Below are 24,612 nucleotides of genomic sequence, written 5' to 3' on the forward strand. Positions count from 1 at the left end.
CAAATCGACGGGCATAAAAAGAAAAAAAACCTTGTGTTTACATAAATAGAAAGGCATTCTCCTGCCCTACCCATAAATTTAAAACAACAGTAATGGAGAACCATGTTCAAATATACGTGCGTATTGTCCTGCTGATAACATGTTAGGGAATAGACCAAGAAAATGTGTTGCTTTGTCTGTCTTGGGGTCTCTGGTTAGAAAAAAAGAAAACTAAAAAAGTAGAAATAGTACTATAATGGGTGGTCCGCAAAACGAGTGGCTTGCGCATCGGCCTCATAGTTCTGGAATTGAGGATTCGATCCCAGGTAGGTCCTCCTATGGGGAGTTTGCATGTTCTTCTGGGGCTTACGTTGGTTTCCTCTGGGTACTCCGATTTCCTGCCTCATCCCAAAAACATGCAGAGTAGGCTGGTTGAGCTCTCTAAATTTCCCCAAGGTATGAGTGTGAGCATGAAAGGTTGTCTGTCTGCTTCCACCCTGCAATTGGCTGGACACCAATTCACGGTGTCCCCTGCCTGGTGCCCATAGTTAGCTGGAATACGCTCCAGCACCCTCCGTGACCCTTCAGAAAATGAGCGTTTCTGAAAATGAATGAACCACTATTATAAACATTTTGCCCAAATCTTTTTTTTTGAATTAATTAAAATATCATCGGACATCACCCCTCAATGAGAAAATGCTTATTAATTTTAGTCATATTTGAGTAATTTCTGATTTTAGTAGTAAGTCAAGTTTTATTTTAAATTACTAAATACTTGATGAAAGAAATGAAGGAGGAGCTTCTCGAGGCTCTCTCCCGCCCAGTTGCATTTTCTTAACGTATGTTTTGATAATGAACACAATATTAACAACCCCAAATGTTCTTTCCAAGCTCCCCTGAACCATATTCAAACAATTTTAGCATTTAAGGCATGCCGATTTACCATTCTTAATGTCCAAGTGCTGAAAAAGACTGGTCAGGGGATATATTAGTTCGGCTCACTATTTAATCTGTCTGTTTCTGCCTCAGTACGGCTGCACCCTGCCCTCTAGGGGGCCCTGTTGTCTGGTGCAAAAGTGATCCGTGTGGGTAATGGGAGGTGCTAAAAAGCATGTCGGCTGGAGGCGAATATGTAACACCAGACCAAAATCTTATTATTTCAGGTTTAATTTGAATAAGTACCACTTTTCTCTCATAATCGCCATATTTATAACATAAAATGATGACTAAATCAATGGTACGGCTTATGTGCGCACAAATTTGATTTGACATGCACGAAACTGCAAGGTGACAAAGATGAAACGCCATAAGGCAAGCCAGAAAAGATAAACAGATAAGACCCTAAACAGAGTTTATTTTGAAATTTGGTTATTGGGATATTTAGTCCAAGTCTTCTTCGTCAGATTCAAGAGGGATTGGAATCTTCAGGAGGCGCCATAAGGGCAGCAGGAGGAGCTTCTTTATATGAGAGGTATTCACCAAACAAGGAAAATGGCGACCATCGTTTCTTTTCATGTACAAATTTGCTTTTGAGAATGCCAATAGGATTGCCAAATTCAATAGCTTCAACCATGTTGTTATCAATCTCTTGGACACGTTGTTGCAAACTGGGTGTCATATTGAAGTCCTTCTGCAGAAGGAAGACAAGTTTTGTCATCCTCCTCCTCGTCGTTGTCCGTTCTCTCTTCTTCTGCACTCATGTGTTGACGTCCTATTGTTATGCCAGCTTATCTACGGTGTAAATCCATTAGAATGCTGGTTTATTTTTTTATTCATAGTGGATACCACTTGCTTAGTGTCCATGGAAAAGAATATTGTGGCTGTCTTCTGAATGTCCATTTCGTCTTTCTTTGTAAAACGCACGGTACATTCATTTATGCCGCAGAGGGGTTCTATGACTTTAGCATATGTAGCTACGTCACTTTTTCAGTCACTGTCATCATGTCTCATTTTTTTCTTCAGCTCGTTGGATGCCAGGACGCTTAGAACGCCTTTTGAACGGCGACTAATAATCTAAACAAAGCTGCAATAGGTTCGGCGTAGTCTTTTTCCACAAGTGATGTGCGCAACAGGGAATTCACTCGCAACAAAACCGTAGACGGGAAGATGTTGCCCTTGTCGGCCAATTCATGTCATCCTTCTTCGACTGAGAATTGTGGCTTTTCTTCAGTGCTGAGTGCCACCCAATTCAGCATTGAAGAAGAAGCGGGGCCCTGAATTCTGCCATATTTTCATACCGTCTTGCGCTTAAGATTTTCAGCGTGTCTTTTGACATATTTATGACTTTTTTATACTTAATATAAAAAAATGGGATGTACTGAAGCCATAAGGTGGTGAAGGATCACAGTATTTTTTTGTACTGAGATGCACCCAGTGGTAACGGGGACCAGTGTACGAGTACAGACATGTATTTACTCCTTAATGTAAACTACAGTCTTAAATATGTTTATGTTATTGCCACTTTGATGTTGTAAATCATAACCAATATATTTAAAAGCGTTTGAGACATTGAAACTTTTGTGATGCAACCTTGTGAATTAATTACTGCATTCAATTTCTGCATTTTTCCACAGGTATTTTCAATACTAAACTGCCTGTGCTGGCTCAGGGTGAATTTTACAGGTTGGACATATCAGCTCTGTTCACATATTACACACTCGCTTTTCATGCAAAAGGATAGCAACTATTCCATCCGTATGAAAACGTGAACTTGTGTTTTCTTTCTCTTGTTAGAGAAGTTCTTTACTTCCACTGTGCAATAATATTCTATTCTACAACTATGCCTTTAATATATTCCTGCTTGGGATTGTAGACTGTATAACCTTGCTGGTCTATTTAGAAAGGTAGGAAATGTTGATAACCCTAAATTGACAGCCGAAGAGAGATTATAATCCCTAGAGAGGCACTGGCTTTAGTGCCATTGCCAACCGTATCCTGAAAACTCATTTTGACAGATGCATTTTTTCTTACTACTCAGCAGGGAGGTGATGACACTCAGTCATCCAAGTGCCTCAGTGTAACATTAGACTGTGTCATGGTGCGCAAACCTCCAATTTATAAATATACCCTAAGCATTAAGCTTAATAATTACATGCATGAAGAAGCATATAATTATGCGCAATAAACGCATTATATAATAAGAATCGGACATAGGCTTTGTCATCATCATTAACTCGACAAAAGCCTAATTGTCATCATACCCAGAAACTGCATGTGACAAAATTGGTGGTGGTTCTCCATAAGGTGCGTTTTCCTGGTAAATAGGGCTCATTGGATGCAAACGCCCACAAACGCTGCAATGGGAATGTCGAAGTAGCTCAGCATGGATCTGAAAAAGCGAATCCCTTACTTGAACAAGTCAGGAAAGTCACTTGGAGTCATTTCAAAGCAGCTGCAGGTCACAAGAGCAACAGTGCAAACAATTGTTTGTAAATGTAAAGTGCATGGTACTTTTTTGTCACTGCCATGATCAAGAAGAAAACACAAGCTATCACCTGATGCTGAGAAAAAACTGGTCAGGAGGGTAAAGACTCACCAATAAGCAGATCTGCCAAGAATTAGAAGCTGCTAGAACACAGGTGTTACTGTCCACAGTCAAGCGTGTTTTGCATCTCTATGGACTAAGAGGCTGCCTTGCAAGAAGGAAGCCCTTGCTCCCAAAGGAGCACCTTAAGGCTCGACAGAAGTTTGCAACTGATCACATGGACAAAGATAAGACCTTCTGGAAGAAAGTTCTGTGGTCAGACAAAATAAAAATCGAGCTTTTTGGCCACAATGCCCAGCAATATGTTTTGAGGACAAAAAGTGAGGCCTTTAACCCCAAGTACACCATGCCTACCGTCAATCACAATGGTGGTAATATTATGCTGTGGGGCTGTTTTTCCTACCAATGGAACTGGTGCTTTACAGAGAGTAAATGCGATAATGAAGAAGGATGATTACCTTCAAATTCTTCAAGATAACCTTAAGTCATCAGCCTGAAGATTGGGTCTTGGGCGCAGTTGAGTGTTCCAACAGGACAATGAACTCAAACACACATAAAAAGTAGTAATGGATAGGCTAAATCAGGCTAGAATTAAGTTTTCGAATGGCCTTCCCAAAGTCCTGACTTAAACCCCATTGAGAACTTGTGCACAATGCTGAAGAAACAAGTCCATGTCAGAAAGCCATCCAATTTAACTGAACTGCACCAATTCTGTCAAGAGGAGTGCTCATAGATTCAACCAGAAGATTACCAGAAGCTTGTGGATGGGTACCAAAAGCGCCTAATTGAAGTGAAAATGGCCAAGGGACATGTTACCAAATATTAGCGCTGCTATATGTATATTTTTGACCCAGCAGATTTGATCCCTTTTTTCTGTTCACCCATAATAAAGTCATAAAAGAACCAAACTTCATGAATATTTTTTGTGACAAAGAAGTATCTGTTCCAATCACTCTATAAGTGAAAAATTAGAGTAGTAAAAATAACTGGAAACTTAAGAGAGCCATGATATTATGTTCTTCACAAGTGTATGTAAAATTTTGACCACAACATCAGAATATTTTCCTTCGTGTGAAGTAAATGTATCGTGCTGCTCAAAGTGGGAATGCGACCCTCCATTTTTTCATCACAGGTTAGTTAACACTAGTGATGGATAAAATGTTCTAAGGCTATAAGGGCTGTCACTATGGATGGGAGGGGCAATGCATTTCTGGCAAATTCTGGAAATGATGAGTGTTGAGTGTTAATGTATGACTGCTTGTTACTCTACAACATTGTTTCACCACTAGGTGTGCTGTCAGATATGTTAAATGTCAGAAAAGAAGAATAGTTGTAAAAGTATATTATCTAAAGCTTATGAAATTCTCTCTGAAAATATGAATCCATATAACGTATTTTCAGTTTTAAAAGGCTTGGCCCGGCGGCTGATTGGTTAGCACATTGGCTTCCCAGTTCTGGGGTCCTGGGTTCAAATCCATGTCAGTCCTCCTGTTTGGATTTTGCATGTTCTCCCCGGGCCTGTGTGTTTTCTCCAGGTACTCAGCTTTCCTCCCACTTTCAAAAAAAAAAGCATGCATGGTGGGTTTGACACTCTAAAGTGCCCCTAAGTATGAGTGTGGAAGTGAATGGATGAATGAATATTCACATCAAGAAAGTCCGTAGACTTCTTTGGTGCGATCCCTTTTCATGTTGAAATTTTGTAAACAACCCACCATTTTAAAAACAAACATATGCACGTGCAAACATTGTTCAACCATGGGACAAAACATCCATGGCAGGCTGGTTGAACAATTTTCTCTAGGTGTATATGGGAGTGAATAGTTTTCTTTTTTCGTGTCGTCACCTGCTGCCCATAGTTGCTCCAACACAACCCGCAAACCTTATGAGGATAAGGGGTACAGAAAATGAATTATTTTGAAAAGACTTTCCATCTCATCATTGCTCCATGTACAAACCCCAACTCATGTTTCTTGATGTATTGCTAACTAAAATCTTTCCCATAATGCCTGTTGCCAAGGAAGCCTATTATGTGCAAAAAGGTGCATGATTTCCACTGTGTTCCGAAACCCGGTGCAGTCACTTTCACTCATAAAAGAAGCAAGGCAAACTCAAAGTACCTCTTGGCGAGGTCTTAGACTGGCTCCGATCTGTACCAGAGTTCATTAGTTTGTATTTACACCAGCCCAAAAAGTGCGTACCACAGACTTTTTAGGTCTGGTTCCGACCAGATGAAAGATGTGAATACAGTAATCTCTCAAATATCGCGGTTTGGCCACGCTTGCGAGTTTCAGCATGGATTTTCACATTTTTAGTAACTTAATAATTTTAAAATAATTGATAGCAGAAAAAACATCATTGAGAGGTAAAGTCGTGATAATCTAGGGAAGACTGTACACCTTCAATATTCAGTCATGCTTCTAGCCTAATGCCATACTTTTTTTTGTCTGTTGTCTTTTCAGATCAGAGGAGGTGACCATTATCGCATCTTGAAGGAGGAAAGACGTTATGGAGATGATCTGCTCATCCCAAATCCCAAATAAAAATTACAGAAATCACTATTGCCTTCTCAGTGCTACTGGGAGCACATATAACTGGCACCACATGAAGTCCCAAAGACTTCAACCTGAGATTGCACTTCATCTGCCAGCTGTTTTCTTGTATTTTCTGGTAAACAGATGTTTAAGGTGATTCTATGTGACTATCACAGCCGCGCATTCTCGAGCAGCAGCAGCCCCCTGCAACCCCCCCAACCTGCACCATGCAGTGGAGACGCAGATATTGTTGTCCTGTCAAGATGACATGGACCCCCAAGCGCTCGCTGTTTCGGACCCAAGTTGCAGGTCTTGTCTCAATGGCACTGCTCTTCACCCTCTTCTCATTTTTCTGTCGTCAGGACTGGCTGCCTGGCCGCACTGGACCACGGGAAAACCCACTTGCCTACACTGTGAAGGGCTTTCGCAATCCCAAGGGGGAAGCCAACCTGAGTAGCTCCCTTAGGACCCTTTGGCGGGAGACAGGGATTGTAGCACCAAAGCCTCTGCTCAATATCAGTTCCCAGCAGGTGGAAGGAGCAGTCGGTGAGGCAGCAGAAGGACTTGGCGGAGGGTCAGGCATACGAACGGCTGCAATGGGACTAGGTGACTCTATGAGCACTAATAACAGTTTACAAAAGGAGATGGGCGTGGGTGGAAAGCTGAGCGCTCAACCCTACCGCTACATATTAAACGAACCTTTCAAGTGCAGCGACAGTACACCATTCCTTGTCCTGCTCATTGCTGCTGAACCTAGCCAGGTTGACGCTCGAAATGCCATCCGGCATACATGGGGTAATAACAGTGTAGCAATGGGCCTTGGCTTTGTACGTCTCTTCGTGCTCGGCATGGGAAAAAGCTCAGATACCTTTCTTCAGAGCAGCATTGCGGAGGAAAGCCACGTTTACCATGACATAATCCAGCAAGATTATCAGGACACATATTACAACCTAACTATCAAAACTTTAATGGCTATGAACTGGGTGGCTACATACTGCCCACAAGCCTCTTATGTGATGAAGACAGACAGTGACATGTTTGTCAACACAGAATATCTTATTCAGAAACTGCTTAAGCCTGAGCTGCCTCCCAAGCAGAGATATTTTACAGGCTATCTAATGAGAGGCTACGCACCAAACAGAAATAAGGACAGCAAGTGGTACATGCCACCCGAGCTCTACCCAAGTGAGCGTTACCCAACATTCTGCTCTGGCACAGGGTATGTGTTTTCAGGGGACATGGCGGAACTGATTTACCAGGCCTCGCTTAGCATACGTAGGCTTCATCTTGAGGATGTTTATGTTGGGATATGCCTTGCAAAGTTGCGCATTGACCCAACTCCTCCTCCCAATGAATTTCTCTTCAACCATTGGAGGGTGTCCTATTCCAGTTGTAAGTACAGCCACCTCATCACATCACACCAGTTCCACCCAAATGAACTCATCAAGTATTGGAACCACTTGCAGAGCAACAAGCACAATGCCTGTGTTAACATGGCGAAGGAAAAGAATGGTAGGTACAGGCACCGTAGGTTCCATGGAGAGCGGCCGCCTTGATATCTTGTGTTTAGAGAGATGTGCATTTCAACAGCTTGTGGACTTTTGGGCCCCTGCACAGCTCACTATATAGGAAGAGCACATTGGTTTTGGTATTGTGTACAGTTGATGTTTTGAATTATTTTTGGGTGGGTGGCGGGCAGCTCAAGTATTGTATCATGTGCTTCAACGTTGTGCAATGACAGACAAATCTGATATATGGAGCATGGGGGACTAAAGCTTATGCCGAAAGCCGATTTTGATAAGAAAAAGCGTCAAACACGTGTTTACACAAAGGGAACTGTACATGTATTTAGTTGAAAGTTAAACTACCTAATATGAATGAAAATATCTTAGGCATTGACCACTTTTTTTCTGACTGCCTTCTGTGTTTCTGTTAGTGTTTACTTTCCAATTTCATCCAATACCACACATTAAAATTGTTTATCTGCTGTAGCCTGTATTTTATCTGAAAAATAAACAAGAACGCACACAAAAATGACTCAGATTGTCTTTTTTTGCAAATTTAACACTGGGTCAGAAGCATTCACAGAACATTCTTCCATTATTCTATAGCAGTGGTGGGCCGTCAGGGCCTTCAAGGCCTTCCCTGCCTTATCCGAATCATATATTATATTTTGTCCATCAATACTTATTAAATAATTCCAAATTTTCTGTTAGCTTCCTTTCATTGCTTTTCCGCCTGGTTGCACTGCTTCCAGATGTGTGTTTTCATATTGAAGCATTTAACCAATCACATTTCAGCCATTATTTGTTGGCACGGTCAGAAATCTGCCTCAAGCCCTTCACAATCAGTTCTGTGGGCTCTGCTGCATTAAACAAGCATTGATAAAACTTACTTTAACCAATCAGAATTTGAATTGGTGACACCAAGGCCATTTCGCAGGCATAGGGATACGTCATCGCTTTCACCCACTATAATTGGCTAGTGAGTAGAGTAGGCGGACCAAAGCCAAAATGAACCAGCAAGAGATCGCAAACCACCCACAATGGCTGATGGATGAAAACAAAGGGATTTGGTTGCAGATTTGTTCACAAAGTATTCTCCAGGAAAAAAAGGACATCATTAAGAAAGGGCGGTCAACTTCTATCAAAGCTAGCAAGCCTTTTACAGCCAGGAAAAGGGTGTGTCCGCCACTTTCAGTGCACTAACTACGAGAGCTACCAAGCTGTATTTGGAGCAAGCTGCACAAGCAAATATATTGTGTTGATTTAAAGCCATTTTCGAGCCAGATTATGCCAGGAATACGACAAGACAGGCTCGACTTTCATCATTAGCATCGTTAGCGATAGAAAAGAAGGAAGAAAGAAAGGAGGATGGGTATTGTGTACAGTTAAAAAGGATTTTTGGTGAGTAAAATATGGCTATTTTGCTAAATAAAATTTTTATTGTATGAGTTTATTATTGATTACGTTTTATTTATCGCAGCTGTAGATGCAGTAGAGCAGGGGTGGCCAACCCGCGGCTCGCGAGCCGCATGCGGCTCTTTGCCCGGTTTCATGCGGCTCTTACGTCCATATCAAAGTTTGTATTTGTGTTTTATTTGCGTGTGCGCTTCGCTTGAGTTCAATACGGTATTTTCGTCCAATGCGCATGTGCTCGGGATGAAAATACCTCAAAGTTTCCCAGTAGGAGCAAGGTCATTTAAGTAAACGTTTTTAACAGAGTGGGAGAGCTCCCGTGAACCAGAAGCGACAATGAACAGCGTCGCGCACACAAAAAGTATCTCAAAGATCGAGCGTCGGCTGAAAAAGCCACACCTCCTGCGAGGCAGACCAAGGCGAGAGTGCTCAGCCGGGAGCAGCCAATAGGAGAGCGAGGTGTACACCCACGTGGTGGACGCGCTAGTTAAAAGCCATTCATAATAAATGACAGCTCACAAGGAGCGAACGTTGCGCAAAAATAGGCTCTGATTTTATGACAGAAGTCCTACTAAGTAACATGCATAGAAAAAGAAAAACGCTATTGTAAATTATTATATTTTTGTTTGTGGACTTGGTTGAACTGAGAGTTTGTCTGTGTGAGACAGTGCACACAATGTTCATTGTTGATAATGACTGGCCTGTGCTGTTAGTACTGTAGGAGTCAATTTATGTCATTACTATGCTGGTGTGTGACATTTACAATAAATCTGTGTGATGTGGCTCTTTGCGGTAACACAGTAAAAAATGTGGCTCTTTGCGGTAACACGGTTAAAAATGTGGCTCTTGGTCTCTGACTGGTTGGCCACCCCTGCAGTAGAGTTTTCAAAGTTTTCATAAAATAGTTTGAGGGTTGGATTAAAGGCGTCGCCAGAAAATGCACAGACCGCCGCTGATATACACGTTCTTTTGCTGTATTTTAATCCATGTTCGATGATTGGAAGCTATCATAACGGATCGTTCCAAGCAGCTAGGTAAATTGACACACAGCACCCAACCTCAATGTTCTCCATTTTGGGCATTAAATGAATGCCAATGTAGACGGAAAAAGTCTCTAAGAAAAGCAGTGCACTGTGTCTCGTATACTTGTATCTCAAATTTGTCTCGTATCTCAAGGCAAATATATTTTCTCTGAATTTTTCTTGCATCTCAAATTTCTCATATGTTGGGGCACATGTCAAGGTATTACTGTATAGGATAGCCACCCATGACCCCTTCCAGTAACATTCTTAGATGAAAGTCATTAGAAAGAAGCGGTGCCCACCATTACTTTATAACCTGGAGTTTCTGCCAATACCATGATTGTTTTGGATATTGAATAACTCTACAGAGCTTTTTATTTCTAGCAATCATTTATGTTTTCCACTTTTTTTCACCAGCAAATTATTTTCTTAATCATACATCCCTTGGGTACAGTAACAAAAGTTCAAATTGGTTAAAGTATGATTAGCAAATCCGCATTATTCCCTCTGTGTTGTAATTTCAAAATTATACAGTCAGTAGTGAATCTCTTGGGTAGCTTCCAGTTTCAGGGCACCACCAACGCTGTCATAACCTTACCATGGCGCTTGTCAAAATCCATACTTAATTAATTTAAATGTAGGTCAGTTATACTTTGTGTATTTCCCTTTAATAACTCACCAGATTTTAAAGAAGTAACAGCATTAAGCAATCCATGTTCTACATGGTCCTGTGTCATATCATGGAATCATGTATTTTGGAATCTGACAATACCTGGACAGAACCTTTACCTTAATCAAATGTATTTTTCCTGCTTTTTTGCCACCCAAACAAATTGACCTAGATTGGAAACATTTGGTAAGCTGCGATTGGCTGTCAACCAGTTAAGGGTGGCCCCCACCTTTGGCCGGGATAGGCTCCAGCACCCCCGCGACCCTTCTGAGGATAAACTGTTCAGAAAATGTATGAATCAATGAAACATATGGAATACAAAGTGAATTTTGAATATCTAAACTATATGGTAATGAAATTATTTCAAATGATAAATGTACTCTAAATTGTTATAAGAGGGCCAAAAGGAAAGATTGATGAGTGATAATATAAAAATATAACTGATGAAGAAATATGGGAATTCCTCACCTTTCAGCTAAGAGACGAGCGTTCTCATTTTGATATGCAGTATATCTTGTATCTCCAAGTCAGGTTCATGCCATCATTTATACATTCATTCATCTTCTATACCACCTATCCTCAAAAGGGTTGCGGGGGTTACTGGAGCTGTATTTGGCCGTAAGGCAGACAACACCCTAGACTGGTCGCCAGTCAGTCATCGGGCTCGCAGAGAGACAAACGACCATCCACACTCCCAATCATACCACCACCAGCAGGAATCGGGCCTACGCTTGCCTGCACCGAAGTCAGGCAAGTGAACCTCTAAACAATGAGGCAGCTCTCATGTCATCATATCATCAGATTTTATCGGAAGCATTAAATCATACTGATTTAGATCTATTTTTAATTGGTATTTGGCATTAAATTAAATATGAGAAATTTGTAATTGTAAAGATGTACTTTACTTTTAATATAATTTCACAATATATACAATAGTATGGCTACTTATGAAAACTTCTACATATGAAACATTCAGGTTGAAAAAAAGCCTCTAAAGCAGGAGTGGCCAAACTATTCCACAAAGGGCCGCAGTGGATTTTCATTCCAAAACATAAAGAGGACACTTTTTCACCAATCTGGTGTCCAACCAGTGCAATGAGTGGATTACAGTCAGGTGGTTCTTGTTTTCTGCAAAAATCTCATTGGTCTGTGCTGGATCGGTTGGAACAATAACCTGCACCCACATTGTCTCTTGAGGACCAGTTCGCCCAACCCTGCTCTAAGGGGAAAAAAATGTCCATCGATAAGAAAAAAATCCAAGCTACAAAACATCAAATGAAAAACAGCCCAAAATTTAAATAAAGTTTCTGTTGCCATTTTTGCTTTTTTATGTGGTAGAGTTGCTTCCCCTTTGCTATTTGCCAACGCTTTTCTGGCCTCTCGTTGGCTATAATGAAGCTGCATCAGGTTAGCCCAAGCACCGACCAAATTGGTATAAGTGTGGGACAGGGTAGAACGGCACCGACCTGACCTTAAAACAACATGCTCAGGGCAGACGCCAGAGCCGGTCTGAGTTGGAGTCGGCGACACCCTGAATTGGTGGCCACCCGATTGCAGAGCACGAGGACAGACAGCCTTTTACTCTCACACTCACACCTAAGGGTAATTTAGAATTTCCAATCAGCCTACCAAGCATGTTTTTGGAATGTGGGAGGAAACCGGAGTACCCAGAGAAAACCAATACAAGCCCAGGGAGAACATGCAAACTACTCACAGGTCGGCCAACCTGGATTCGGACCTAGGACCCCAGAACTGTGAGGCTGATGTGCCAAACACTTAATCCGCCGGGCTGCCCACTGTATATTTATATCAACATGTATCTAAGTCAGGCCCGGTGGCTGTGTGGTTAGGGCGTAGGCCTCTGTGGGTTCTCCAGGTAGTTCGATTTCCTCCCGCATTCCAAATAAATGCATTGGACACTCTAAATTGCCCCCTAGGTATGAGTGTGAGTTTGAGCGAATGGTTTTCCGTGTCCGCATGCCCTTCGATTGTCAATCGGTTGTGTTTATTACTGTGATAGTTTTGTACTTTGTGTTCTGATTTTGTAAAAATTATTGCCTTACCTATATTTTTACTTTTAAGGCTGTTTTTTCCCTCTCCTTTTCTTACTCGCGGATTAATGCTATTTTTGTGTTATACTCACTATTTCTCGGGTAGTCTCTTTGTTGAATAAATAGTACTATGGATATGATTTCTGGGTTCAGAGTCGGTGTTGGAATCAACCTTATATCGCTTGCAGTTTCATTGCAATGACTGCATGCCATCATAGTTTTTGTACTAATTTAAAATTATTGATTATCTTTTTACATTAAAACTGCTGTATAGCTTTGTATTCATTCAGTCATCTTCCTACCGCTCATTCTCATCAGGGTTGTCTGTGTACTAGGTGGATACCTTAATTGGTTGTTAATCAATCGCAGCGCACAAGGAGATGAACAACCAATCACGCACACGCACATACCGAGGGACATTGAACTCGTCACCCACACGTGTGATATAACAGGATTAGGTTATTAATATGAATGTTTTGGACCAAGGCCTAGGTTCCCAGAGATTCCAGTAAGGAAATACTGCTTAGTAAAATAGAATAATTGTATTAAAGACAAAACAATTAAAACAGTCCATATAAATCTGAATCAGTTGGTTCTGAGCACAGCCTCACCATTGTCACCCATTTGATACAGCTTAGTCTGTGTCCAATGAAGGGAAAGGAAGAAAAAAAATATAACCCAGCCAAGACATGGTGTTTTTTTTTCTTTTTCTCATCAACTCTAATGAATGTAAGCTCCAACCTTCCAGTTCACGGTCACTACAATCTGTTATGGTCCTCGACGGAGGACTCCAAAGCAGGCAATCGAGACGACTATGGCAGTGGCTATATATTTTATTGTTGAACCACACACAACTATCTATGGCACACCAAGCCTGTGCTAAAGTACAAAAGGCGTGGGTCAGGGAGAATGGTGAACTTGGAGTGGAGGTCAAGAGCCGTGTGATCCGTAGTAGAAGCCAGGACAAAGGTACAAGAGGGATAAGGCAAAACCACGATTCTAGAGCAAAAGGAAAAGTTCAAAGATCATGTAAACCAAACAGTAACCAAAATCACAGGAACACACTTACAGTGAACTGAGAGAAACGATCCAGCAACGTTGTGGAGATATCACTGGCAGTAGTGATGATAATTTGTGGCACCTGTCTGGTGCTGGATCAGTGATTGGACCGGTGTTGGGTCGTGGATTTCACATCTAGGCCTTCAGTAATGCTACGTCTGAATCAATGCAACCCTCAATAACTATTCTATGCCTATAAAACCTTTACTGCAGCTACAGCTGCAACACATAAAAAAAGCATCAACAATAACCTCATAAAATTGAAATATTATTTAGGAATATAGCTACATTTTAGTGAGCAAAAATACTTTTAATTTGTACAGAAAATCCATCCTTTCTTTCCTCAAGAAGATTTAGATTACAGTGGTACCTCGACATACAATCTTAATCCGTTCCGGGACTGAGCTCGTATGTCGAGCTTCCCGTAACACGAGTGAACGTTTCCCATTGAAATGAACTAAAAACTAATTCGTTTGTTCCAATCCTCGGAAAAAAACCAAATCAGGATATTGGATTGTAAAAATATTTTTATGTTGTCTGCCATATATTGACAAAGTGACAAATAACGAGTGCTTTAAGAGTACAATTTTTTTTTAATAGAACTACAAAATTAGACGTGTATGATACACAGACGGACATACACATACATAGAAGCAGGCGGGATGGGGGATATCGGGGGGGACTTTATCCACGGCAACGCACTCACTCGTAAGATTCTAATTAACTTGGATTAATATATACAGGCAAACTCAAACATATGTTTAATGTCAATTTACACAAAACTGAATTCTAATTTTAAAAAAAACGGACGTTCAGCCAGAGTCTTCAAAACGAATGCATCAAGAGTTGTTTGTTTTTGCCTTCCCTTCAAAATATTTGGAAAATGACGCGCACAAATTTTATCACAATACGATAACGCGCAACCACTTGCCAGCTTGTCGGGGTGCCTCTTTTCTACAAAATCCGAAAACTTTTGCCACTTCGTTGTAACTTTCCTGGGTGATAATTGGGGCAAATGTCTTGATAAATTCCACCGTGCTTTCGAATTGGAATTTGCTGCTTCCCCGTGTCTGATTACCGAGTGTATTCCAGATTTTTTTAGAACCATGACTCGCTTTAAAGCGTTCTGAAGGTGTTGAAGGTTCCCCCTTTTCAGTTCCTTTTGTTGTTATCAAATCCATGTAAATTCTCCTGGCTTTTTCACATATAGTTGACTCGGTCACGCTATCTCCTGCTAACTGTTTATCTTTTACTACAATAAAATACGGCTCTCCATCTCGTCATGAATGTCACTGTGCCGGTGGGAAATTATAGTTAGTCCTTTGGAAGGCCTCTTCTACTTATTTGCGTCCTTCTGCTTAAGGTTGGTGAATATGGTTGATGTATTCCTCTCATATTATCGACCAAACTCGGTGACAAGTACACCACTCTCATATTTTTTAATTATTTCGCACTTAATGTTGCTTTTCAACGGTCGCCTTATCTTTGCAAAACTCTGCCAATCCATTGTTGTTTACTTTGTATGTAAATGTAGTATGCATTGATCAACATGGAAAAAAACAAGGGGTGGGGGGTTCAAAGTTCCGCCCCGTGCTCATAGATATATTTTATACACGAAAGAGATGCGGCCAGACAGTGCCATGGCCACCTGGCTTGCTAGCATCTCGAAAATGTTCTCGTATCTAGGGTGAATTATTTGATCAAAACTTTCATCGTATCTCGAGCATCTCGTAGGTAGAGCTGCTCGTAGGTCGAGGTACCACTGTACTCCTTTGTACAGATTATCCATGCGTTTCAGTTCCATCAAGAAGTTCTTTTCTATCGCCATCAAAGCTAATGCTGGCATGAGTTTTTATTAAATTTAGGGCTGAAAATGTCCGTTCCCGATTGTGACAGGCTTGCTTGCTTCGGAGTTGTCCGACCTTTCTTAATGATGTCCAGTTTTTCTTGAAAGTCCATCTTGAAAATGGCTTTGACATCAAATCTGCAACCAAATCAATTTCTTCTCCTCCTTCAGCCATTGTGAGTCGACAAAACCGCTATTCCAGGGGTGGCCAACCCGCGGCTCTTTGCCCGGTTTCATGCGGCTCTTACGTCCATATCAAAGTTTGTATTTGTGTTTTATCTTTATTTGCGTGTGCGCTTCGCTTGAGTTCAATACGGTATTTTCGTCCAATGCGCATGTGCTTGGGATGAAAATACCTCAAAGTTTCCCAGTAGGAGCAAGGTCATTTGAGTAAACGTTTTTAACAGAGTGGGAGAGCTCCCGTGAACCAGAAGCGACAATGAACGGCGTCGCGCACACAAAAAGTATCCCAAAGATCGAGCGTCGGCTGAAAAAGCCACACCCCCTGCGAGGCAGACCAAGGCGAGAGTGCTCAGCCAGGAGCAGCCAATAGGAGAGCGAGGTGTACACCCACGTGGTGGGCGCGCTAGTTAAAAGCCATTCATAATAAATGACAGCTCACAAGGAGCGAATGTTGCGCAATAATAGGCTCTGATTTTATGACAGAAGTCCCACTAAGTAACATGCTTAGTAAAAGAAAAACGCTATTGTAAATTATTATATTTCTGTTTGTGGACTTGGTTGAACTGAGAGTTTGTCTGTGGGAGACAGTGCACACAATGTTCATTGTTGATAATGACTGGCCTGTGCTGTTAGTACTGTAGGAGTCAATTTATGTCATTACTATGCTGGTGTGTGACATTTACAATAAATCTGGCTGAGCAAAGGTATTGTGTGTGATGTGGCTCTTTGCGGTAACACAGTAAAAAATGTGGCTCTTTGCGGTAACACAGTAAAAAATGTGGCTCTTGGTCTCTGACTGGTTGGCCACCCCTGCGCTATTCAATCAACACAAAAACATAGTTACCTGTGCAGGTCGCTGCTTATAGAGTTTTCTAGCCCTGCCAAATACAAACTTATCACTAGCCAATCATAGTTTGTGAAAACGCTGACGTTTCCCAACGCCTTGGTGTCGCCAACTCAAAATCTGATTGGTTAAAGGAAGTTTTATTGACACTGATTTTATGCTACATAGGCCGCAGATTTGATTGGGAAGGCCCCAGGGTCGATTTCTGAACCTGGCAACAAATAATGGCTGAAATGTGATTGGTTAAATGTTTAAATATGAAAACACACATCTGGAAGCTGTGCAACCAGGGGAAAAGCAATAAGAGGAAGCTGACACACAATTTGAAAATATTTTAAAGTATTCAGGAACAAAATATAATTAACATCAGTTTGTGATTCAGACATTTTTTAGGCCAGCAGAGAAGCCCTTGCAGGCCCTGACGGTCCACCAGGGGATTGGATGGCACACATCCACCCACACGACTAGCCCTGGGCCTAAGACAATGAGAGAAATGTATTTGCTTCAGTTAGAAATTGCTCCAATGGCCGTATTTCAGCGTTAATTGTTTTCAACAAGGCTTACCCATTGGCTTTATGTGCTAGAACAACTTCACCACATTCTCTATTCTAAGCAGGAAAAGGAAAAGAAACTAAGGAACTTTTAGACGGTGTCTGGAGAGGCTGCATTAATTTATACTAGGATCAATTGAGACTATTATTATCTTTTATGACAGCACAAGGGTTTTTGAAAACCAAAATACAACCAGGTATTTCTTTTCACAAAAATGAATGTTTTTTAATTTTCATTTATTTTTTCTATACAAAAATGTTTCCACCATTTCTTTATTGGGTTACACATGTTTTGGCATATGGAAAGAAGCTGGAGAATCCAGAGGAAATGCAGAGAGGGAAGGAAAGAACTCAGGAATGCCGGAGCCCTTGATCTTAGAATTGTGAGGCGGATGTTCTGCACACTCCATCAATGTGCCGCCCTTGACGTTCTTTTATTTACAGATATTGACATGTATACAGTATTTTCTTTATTTCTAAAAACACAAGGTGTTTTTTCAAATTAAATTGTATAAAATTTGTGAGGTTCCACATATGGTTCCAGAATCTATCTGGTATTCCTGAGTCTAAAGTCATTTCTGTTTGTGCATTCTGATTGGTTTAGTGCCCCTTGCTTATTTTCCCTGTGTTTATTTGTATGTAATGCCTCAGAGCCTATTAATTTTGCTTGTTGCCTACCCCTTGTGTGTATACCAAAAAAGTTCGCTCAGCCACTCATGTCCTGTCTATGCCTTGCTCCTTGCCTAATCACTTTTATTGGATATAGTTTCCTTTTTGCCTTTCTGCCTTTGTTGGTTTTAATCGAAATCCTGGTCCCTGTTTTTGTCTGCCGTATTCTATGCTCTGTCATTTTCTCCCTCTTAAACTAAATTCATTCCTGGTTTTTGACATGGTACTTGGGGTTTCGTTTCAGTAGTTGGAATGCCGTGTGGCCCGGCGGCTTGAGTGGGTAGCACATCGGCCTCACAGCTCTAAGGTCCTGGGTTCAAATCCAGGGTAGTCGACCTGCGTGTAGTTTGCATGTCCTCCTGTGTGGGTTTTCTTTGGGTACTCGGGTTTCCTATCACATTCCAAAATCATGCATGGTAGGCTGATTGGACACTAAATTGCCCTTAGGTATGAGTGTGAGCATGAATGGTTCTCTGAACAACAACAAACCATTTCAAGGCCAGCTAGTTAGCCAATCTTACATTTCGCGAAGCGCACAAACAATTGCAAGGCCAGATAGTTAGACTATCCTACATTCCACTGTCTTGACAAACAATTGTAAAACCAGTTTGGCCATGTGGCTTGACAGTAACAAACAATTATTAAGCCAGTTGGCCAGTTTATCTCACACCAAACTACTTTTCGATTGGTGTTTCCCATCTTTAAAATTCATTTCATGTTCTATTTTTTTTATTAACTGTGTATTGCATAACTGAGTATTGATTATACATATTTTTTTCTCACCAAAGACCCACTAGTCTTGAGAATAACAAACCAACTTTCAAGGACAGTCCATTTATTCATCTAAAAGTTCATTTTATTCTGCATGGTGCAATTATGGAAATCTCTACTGGTCCAAGGTATTTATCAAATTCCATTAGTAATGATTTAAATTATGGCTTAAAGTGAGAGGATGTTGGGAACAAGATGAGGTATCATTCATGCATGTCCTATGTAATCAGACTGCTAGATTACTTGAAGCAGGGTGCACTCAGGGGGTAGGGGAAAATGGAATAACAGAAAAAGCTTTATAAGGTGTGAAGAATAACTTGAAAAGATTGCACTAACTCGGCACTGGGAGAACAATAGTAAATATATCAGCCAGTGGGAGGGGAAATAATGGATAGCGGAGATATGAATAAATGAAAAAAGATTAGCGACCGATTTGTATTGAAATCCTTTGCTGCTGTAAACGCAGAATCTAGGGCTCAATTGATTAGATGTCTGTCATGATGATGGAGTGGAGGTTGTGATTAAACGTTAACGGAGCCCACTGTTCTTCAGAAATCAGAGAGGGTTAGAGTTAGGACAGCATGTATATCAAGGAGGAGACACATTTCCTGAACTTTCAAGGACAGCCAAGTTTGTATCCTGACAAATATCTCTCCTTTGGGAAGAATGATGAGCCCTAATGGAAGTTTGATCTTTTACTATAAAAGAATGTGATATCGGAATGATACATTTCCTGGCTTGTCACAGCCATCAGTATATTTGGGGAACAAGGACATAAATGTTTTAAAGCAAAGGTCTTGCGGGTATGATAAATGGATATTTTCTTACAAGTAAAAATGTGGGAGAGGAGAGACAGGTCAAAAGTAGCAAGTTTCTGAAAAAAAACTATGCAGTCAAAGTGTCATTCCTACTGAGGAAATTACATACTACCATGCTAATATTACATAAAGGAAAATTAGGGATGAGCTCGTCCCATTCGCGCATGGCGAATGGTGAATTGGAACAAAATGTGACGCTAAATATATGTAATTTCCTCTCACGGGCCGGCAGAAACTTGGAAACCATGTGAAAAGCCTTGAACTGAACTCAAAATATCCATCCATTCATCTACAGTGTTCTTCCACAAGTATTCAGCCCCCTTGAATTTTCACGATATTTCAGACTTCAAACATACATATATAAAGTGTTTTTTTTTTGGTCAAAAATTAACTAGTTGGACAAAATTGTGAAGTAGAACAAAGTCTATTGGATATTTTTTACTTTTTAACAAATAAAAAACTGAAGTGGGGCGTGGAAAATTATTCGGCCCCTTTACTTTCAATGTAGCAAAATCATTCCAGACGTTCAATGAGTATCTCTGATCCAATAATGACTGATGTTGATAGGTAGAATCCACCTTTGTGTATTCATGTCTCCGTATAAATGCAACTGCTGTTTTAATCTTAGTACAGATGTGCAGATGAATAGAGCACCATGAAGACTAGAGAACACACCAGGAGTATCTGAGCTACTGCTGTGGAGAAGTTAATGCCGGATTTGGATAGAAAAAGATTTCCCTTCCCTTAAACATCTCAAGGAGCACTGTGCAAGCAATCATATTGAAATGGATGGAATTTCAGACCACTGCAAATCTTCCCAGAGGCGCAATGATAACAAACGAAAGGTCAATGAAAGGTCGTGACTCTAAACTTTCACCTTGAATAAGACTGATCAGAGATGCAGCTAAAAAGACCCATGATCATTCTGGAGGAACTGCAAGAGATCTACAGCTGAGGTGGGAGAGTCTGTCAATAGGTCAACAATCAGTCACACACTTCACAAATATGCCCTTTATGGAAGATTGTCAAGAAGAAAGGCATTTCTCAGAGAAGTATTGGTTACAGTTTACCACATGCCACTGGAGAGACGCAGCAAACATGTGGAAGAAGGTGCTCTGGTCAGATGAAACAAAAATCAAACTATTTGACCACAATTCAAAACAATATGTTTGGGGTAAAAGCAACACAGCTCATAAACCTGAACACACCATCCCCACTATCAAACATGATGGTGGCAGCTTCATGGTTTCGGTCTGATTTTCATCAGTGACAAGGCAGAGGGTTCAAATTGATGGGAAGATGAATGGAGCCAAATACAAGATCATTCTGGAACAAAACCTGTTGGAGTCTGCAAAAGACCTGAGACTGGGACAGAGATTTATCTTCCAACAGGATAGAGATCCAAAAGATAAAGTCAAATCTACAATGAAATGGTTCCCAAAAAATGTATCCAGGTGTTAGAATGGCCAAGTCAAAGTCCAGAACTGAATCCATTCAAGAATTTTTCGGCAGAACTGAGAACTGCTGTTCACAAAAAAACTATTTATCCAACCTCACTGAACTCGAGCTGTTTAACGAGGAAGAATGGCCAAGAATTCCAGTCTTTCGTTGTGCAAAACTGGTAGAGACACCCCAAATGAGTTGCAGCTGTAACTGAAGCAAAAGGTGCCGCTAGAAAGTATTGCTGCCAGGGGTTTAAATAATACTGTATTACATGCCATCCATCCATCTATCCGTCTGTTCATCTGTCTGTCCAGTACATATAAAATTAAGTTGCTGGCCCATGGTCCGTGGGGTTAGCACGTCAGCTTCACAGTTCTGGGGTTGAGTGTTCAATTCCAGATCAGTCCTCCCTGTGTGGAGTTTGCATGTTCTCAACTTGGTTGCGTGGGTTTTCTTGGGGTACTCTGTTTTCCTCCCACGTCTCCAAAACATGTGGGGTAGGTTAGTTGAACATTCTAAACTTCCCCTAGGTATGAATGTGAGTGTGAATGGTTGTCCATCTCCTTATGCCGTGCAATCGGTTGGCCGCCGATTCACTGTGTCCCCAGCCTGGTGCCCGTAGTTAGCTGGGATAGGCTACAAACACTTCCCGCAACCCTTGTGAGTATAGGCGGTTCAGAAATGAATGAATGAATAAAAAGTTCAACTTGACTGTCAGATAATATTCATATACTTAAGTATATCATTATATATACACACACACACACACACACACACACACGCACACACACACACACTCAACACAATCAGTTCATTAAGAACACCCTGCTCAATGTTCCCTCTAATTTTTTGTTTGTCTGGGCAGAAAGACAACCTCCCTGAGCACACTGAGTACCAGGATGAGCAACATCATCATTGTTTGCTATGGGCACACACCAGTATCACACCTGGCATAAGCAGGTGCATGTCTATGTTGCACCCTGCATGTTCATACTTGAAAGACAGGGAGAAATAATCACAACAGTGATTAGTTGTTGTCTTCAATCCAAATTTTACTGTAATGGTTATGAATCTCCCATGCATCAAGCGATGTGCACCGAGGCATCAATAATTGAATACTGATACAAACTTTAACATGTCACTCTTGCTATTTGGATCAAGGCATCAATAATCGAACACCGATAAACATCCAATCCAAAATTAGTTGTATATCCCCAACATGCAATCGTTAATAACAAACACTTTACAATGTCATACTCTCCCCCACAAAACAAATGTCATCTCGACATCAGTATATTCCAAATATCTCTCCACTTGGTTGTTATTCTGAACAGTCTTGCGAACTCGTCACTTCACATTCTCTTCTGTGAGCTGATACTCATGAAAACTCTAGGCGGCAAGGTATTAAATATCTTCTGTTTCACTGGCTGTGTAAATGACATGCTTTCCTTTATCAATAACTTCCAGCCACTACACAAAAGTGACTGTTGGGCATCATCCTTCTCACTGTAGTGAGTATGTTTGTCGGACTGCATGCTGTTGTGAATATGGACAGCTCTGAGCTCTTCGACAATCTGGAGAAGACTTTGGTTCTCTTTCTCCAGTTTTAACAGTCGATTACGGATCTGCTCACTCAACACCTTGCTTCAGGTCTGCCGCCCCTGAAAGTTGTCATTAGTTTTAGATAGTTGTTCTATCTCCCATCCTAGGTGCTGAGACTCCTCCGTGCTCATCCTCTGAGCTAAACACAAAGTCAAGTTATTATCATGCAGCTCTTCAATGCATTTACGATCTGCATCCCTTCCTTGTTCCATATCGTAGATCCGGGCCTTCAGCAGCAGGCTGTGCTTCTCCAACTGGTGGATTTGATCTGACCGTGCCCTCCAGCCAATTGATCCTAAACACCTCTTCGGTTCCCTGCAGTATTCTGTTATCCTCTTTGAGATCCTCCACTTTGGCCTTGTAAAACTCCATCTTGTGCATTTGCTCCCTGGAGTGTGCCATCTCACTCTCCAGCTTGTCAGCTTTACTTGTGCTTTCTTTCTGTTACGTGGGATCCGGTCCCTTTATGACCAGTGTCAGAGTCAGGTTTGCGTAGCCGGCAGTAAGTCGGATCTGTTTCCAGTGGGGGTTGGACTGCACCAGGGCTGCCCTATGATACCGATTCTGTTCATCACTTATAGGGACAGGTTATTTCAGTGCAGTTGAAGGGGTCCAGGTTGGTGGCCTCAGTATTGGAGCGTCTGCAGGGGTGCTGCACTGGTCTGTCCTGGTGTAGAAGGAGCCAAGCCAAAAGGCAAGGGTCTCTTCTATGGTCACGAGCTGTGGGTCATAACTAAAAGAAAAAGATCCCGAATACAAGCGGCTGAAATGAGTTTCCTCTGCAGGATGTCCGGACTCTGTCTTAGACATCAGGTGAGAAGCTCGGTCTTCCGGGAGGGGCTCAGAGTATAGCTGCTGCTCCTCCAGATAGAGAGGATTCCCCGTGGATGCTACCCTCGGGAAGTGTTTCGGCACATCGCACCGAGAGGAGGTCACGGGGCCGACCTTGGACACGCTAGGGAGACTGCCTCCCGGATGGCTTGTTTACGCCCTGGGATCCTCCCGGAAGAGTTGGACGAAGTAGCTGGGGAGAGGGAAGTCTGGGCCTAATCTACTGCACCTGTAACCCGACTTCGGATAAAGCGGGAGAAGATGAGATGAGAGGAGATGAGATGCGAAACTCTAATGTTATACTAACAGTCACATACCTGTAATTAATTCATTCATCTAACCTCACAAGGGTTGCGAGGGTTGCCCTGATTCTGTCCCAGCTGACTGTAGCGGAAGGCAGGCTACATCCTAGACTGGTTGCCATTGAGCCGTAGGTGCATAAAGAGAGACAGGCAACCACTCACAATCACACAGCCACTCAGTGTGAATTGAACCCGAACCGCCTGCACCAAAGTCAGGCGGAAGAACCACTTGACCACCAGGTGGCTCACACCGACAATATTTACTATATTTCCTGTCTGATTACAAACCTTTCAGGCAAGTGGTTTCCATTTTGGCGTTCCGTTTTTGTGTCCTGCTGCAATTCAGACTAATTCTACAGTTACACTGACTGTTACGTGGAGTGATGAGGTCCAAGATAGTGGGGTAAAAGCCATGTTGCATTTCTGATGTCATCAGGATATGCTTCAAGAACACCCTCCATTGGTATGTTTAAGAAGACAGTATAAAGAAGTGAGGTCGACACAAATAGCCAACATGTAACCAAATAGTCTGCTTATAATTTTGGACAATGAGTGTTTTATTTCTGTCAAAGCAAACCACAATTTTCTACCTGATTCATCTTCAAGATTTTTACGCTCTGTTTATTATGAATTTGAGGCAGTCCATCCCAACTGACCCCCCATTCTTTCTTATTCTCATTGTCATGCAAAGTAATGGTTCCTTCACAAGGTCGGCTCTTACCCATGATGTACAACATTAGCTACAGTTCACCGTTGCCATTCGGCAGAGGAAATAAAGTCGACTGCATGAAAAAAGGAAAGTTCCCATCAAATGGAGGAGATGTGGCGCATGAGAGATACAGTGCATCTGAAATGTAATAAAATTGGTACACATTTTTATCCTTGCAATTTGTCTTGATACAGAGGAATTAAATATAATAAGCATGTTCTTATCCCGTTATGTTTTGGTAAGTGTTGAATATTCTAGTAAAAAAAAAATATTATGAAATAAAAATATATCAATCATGCTAAGAAGGCTGTTAAATAACAAAACATGAA

At 41.4% G+C, this 24,612-nt stretch overlaps 1 protein-coding gene across 1 annotated transcript in view; it reads left to right on the forward strand.

Moving 5' to 3' along the window:
• Window positions 1-8,046, forward strand: part of b3galt2 (UDP-Gal:betaGlcNAc beta 1,3-galactosyltransferase, polypeptide 2) — a 16,782-nt gene extending 8,736 nt beyond the window's left edge. Inside the window, exon 2 of the mRNA XM_077717537.1 lies at window positions 5,923-8,046. Coding sequence (XP_077573663.1) covers window positions 6,222-7,550 — 1,329 coding nt within the window. The 5' untranslated portion in view covers window positions 5,923-6,221 and the 3' untranslated portion in view covers window positions 7,551-8,046. The remainder of the gene's footprint in view (window positions 1-5,922) is intronic.
• Window positions 8,047-24,612: the final 16,566 nt, after the last annotated feature.

This window comes from Stigmatopora nigra, chromosome 5, assembly GCF_051989575.1.
Source record: "Stigmatopora nigra isolate UIUO_SnigA chromosome 5, RoL_Snig_1.1, whole genome shotgun sequence".
Lineage (NCBI taxonomy): Eukaryota > Metazoa > Chordata > Actinopteri > Syngnathiformes > Syngnathidae > Stigmatopora > Stigmatopora nigra.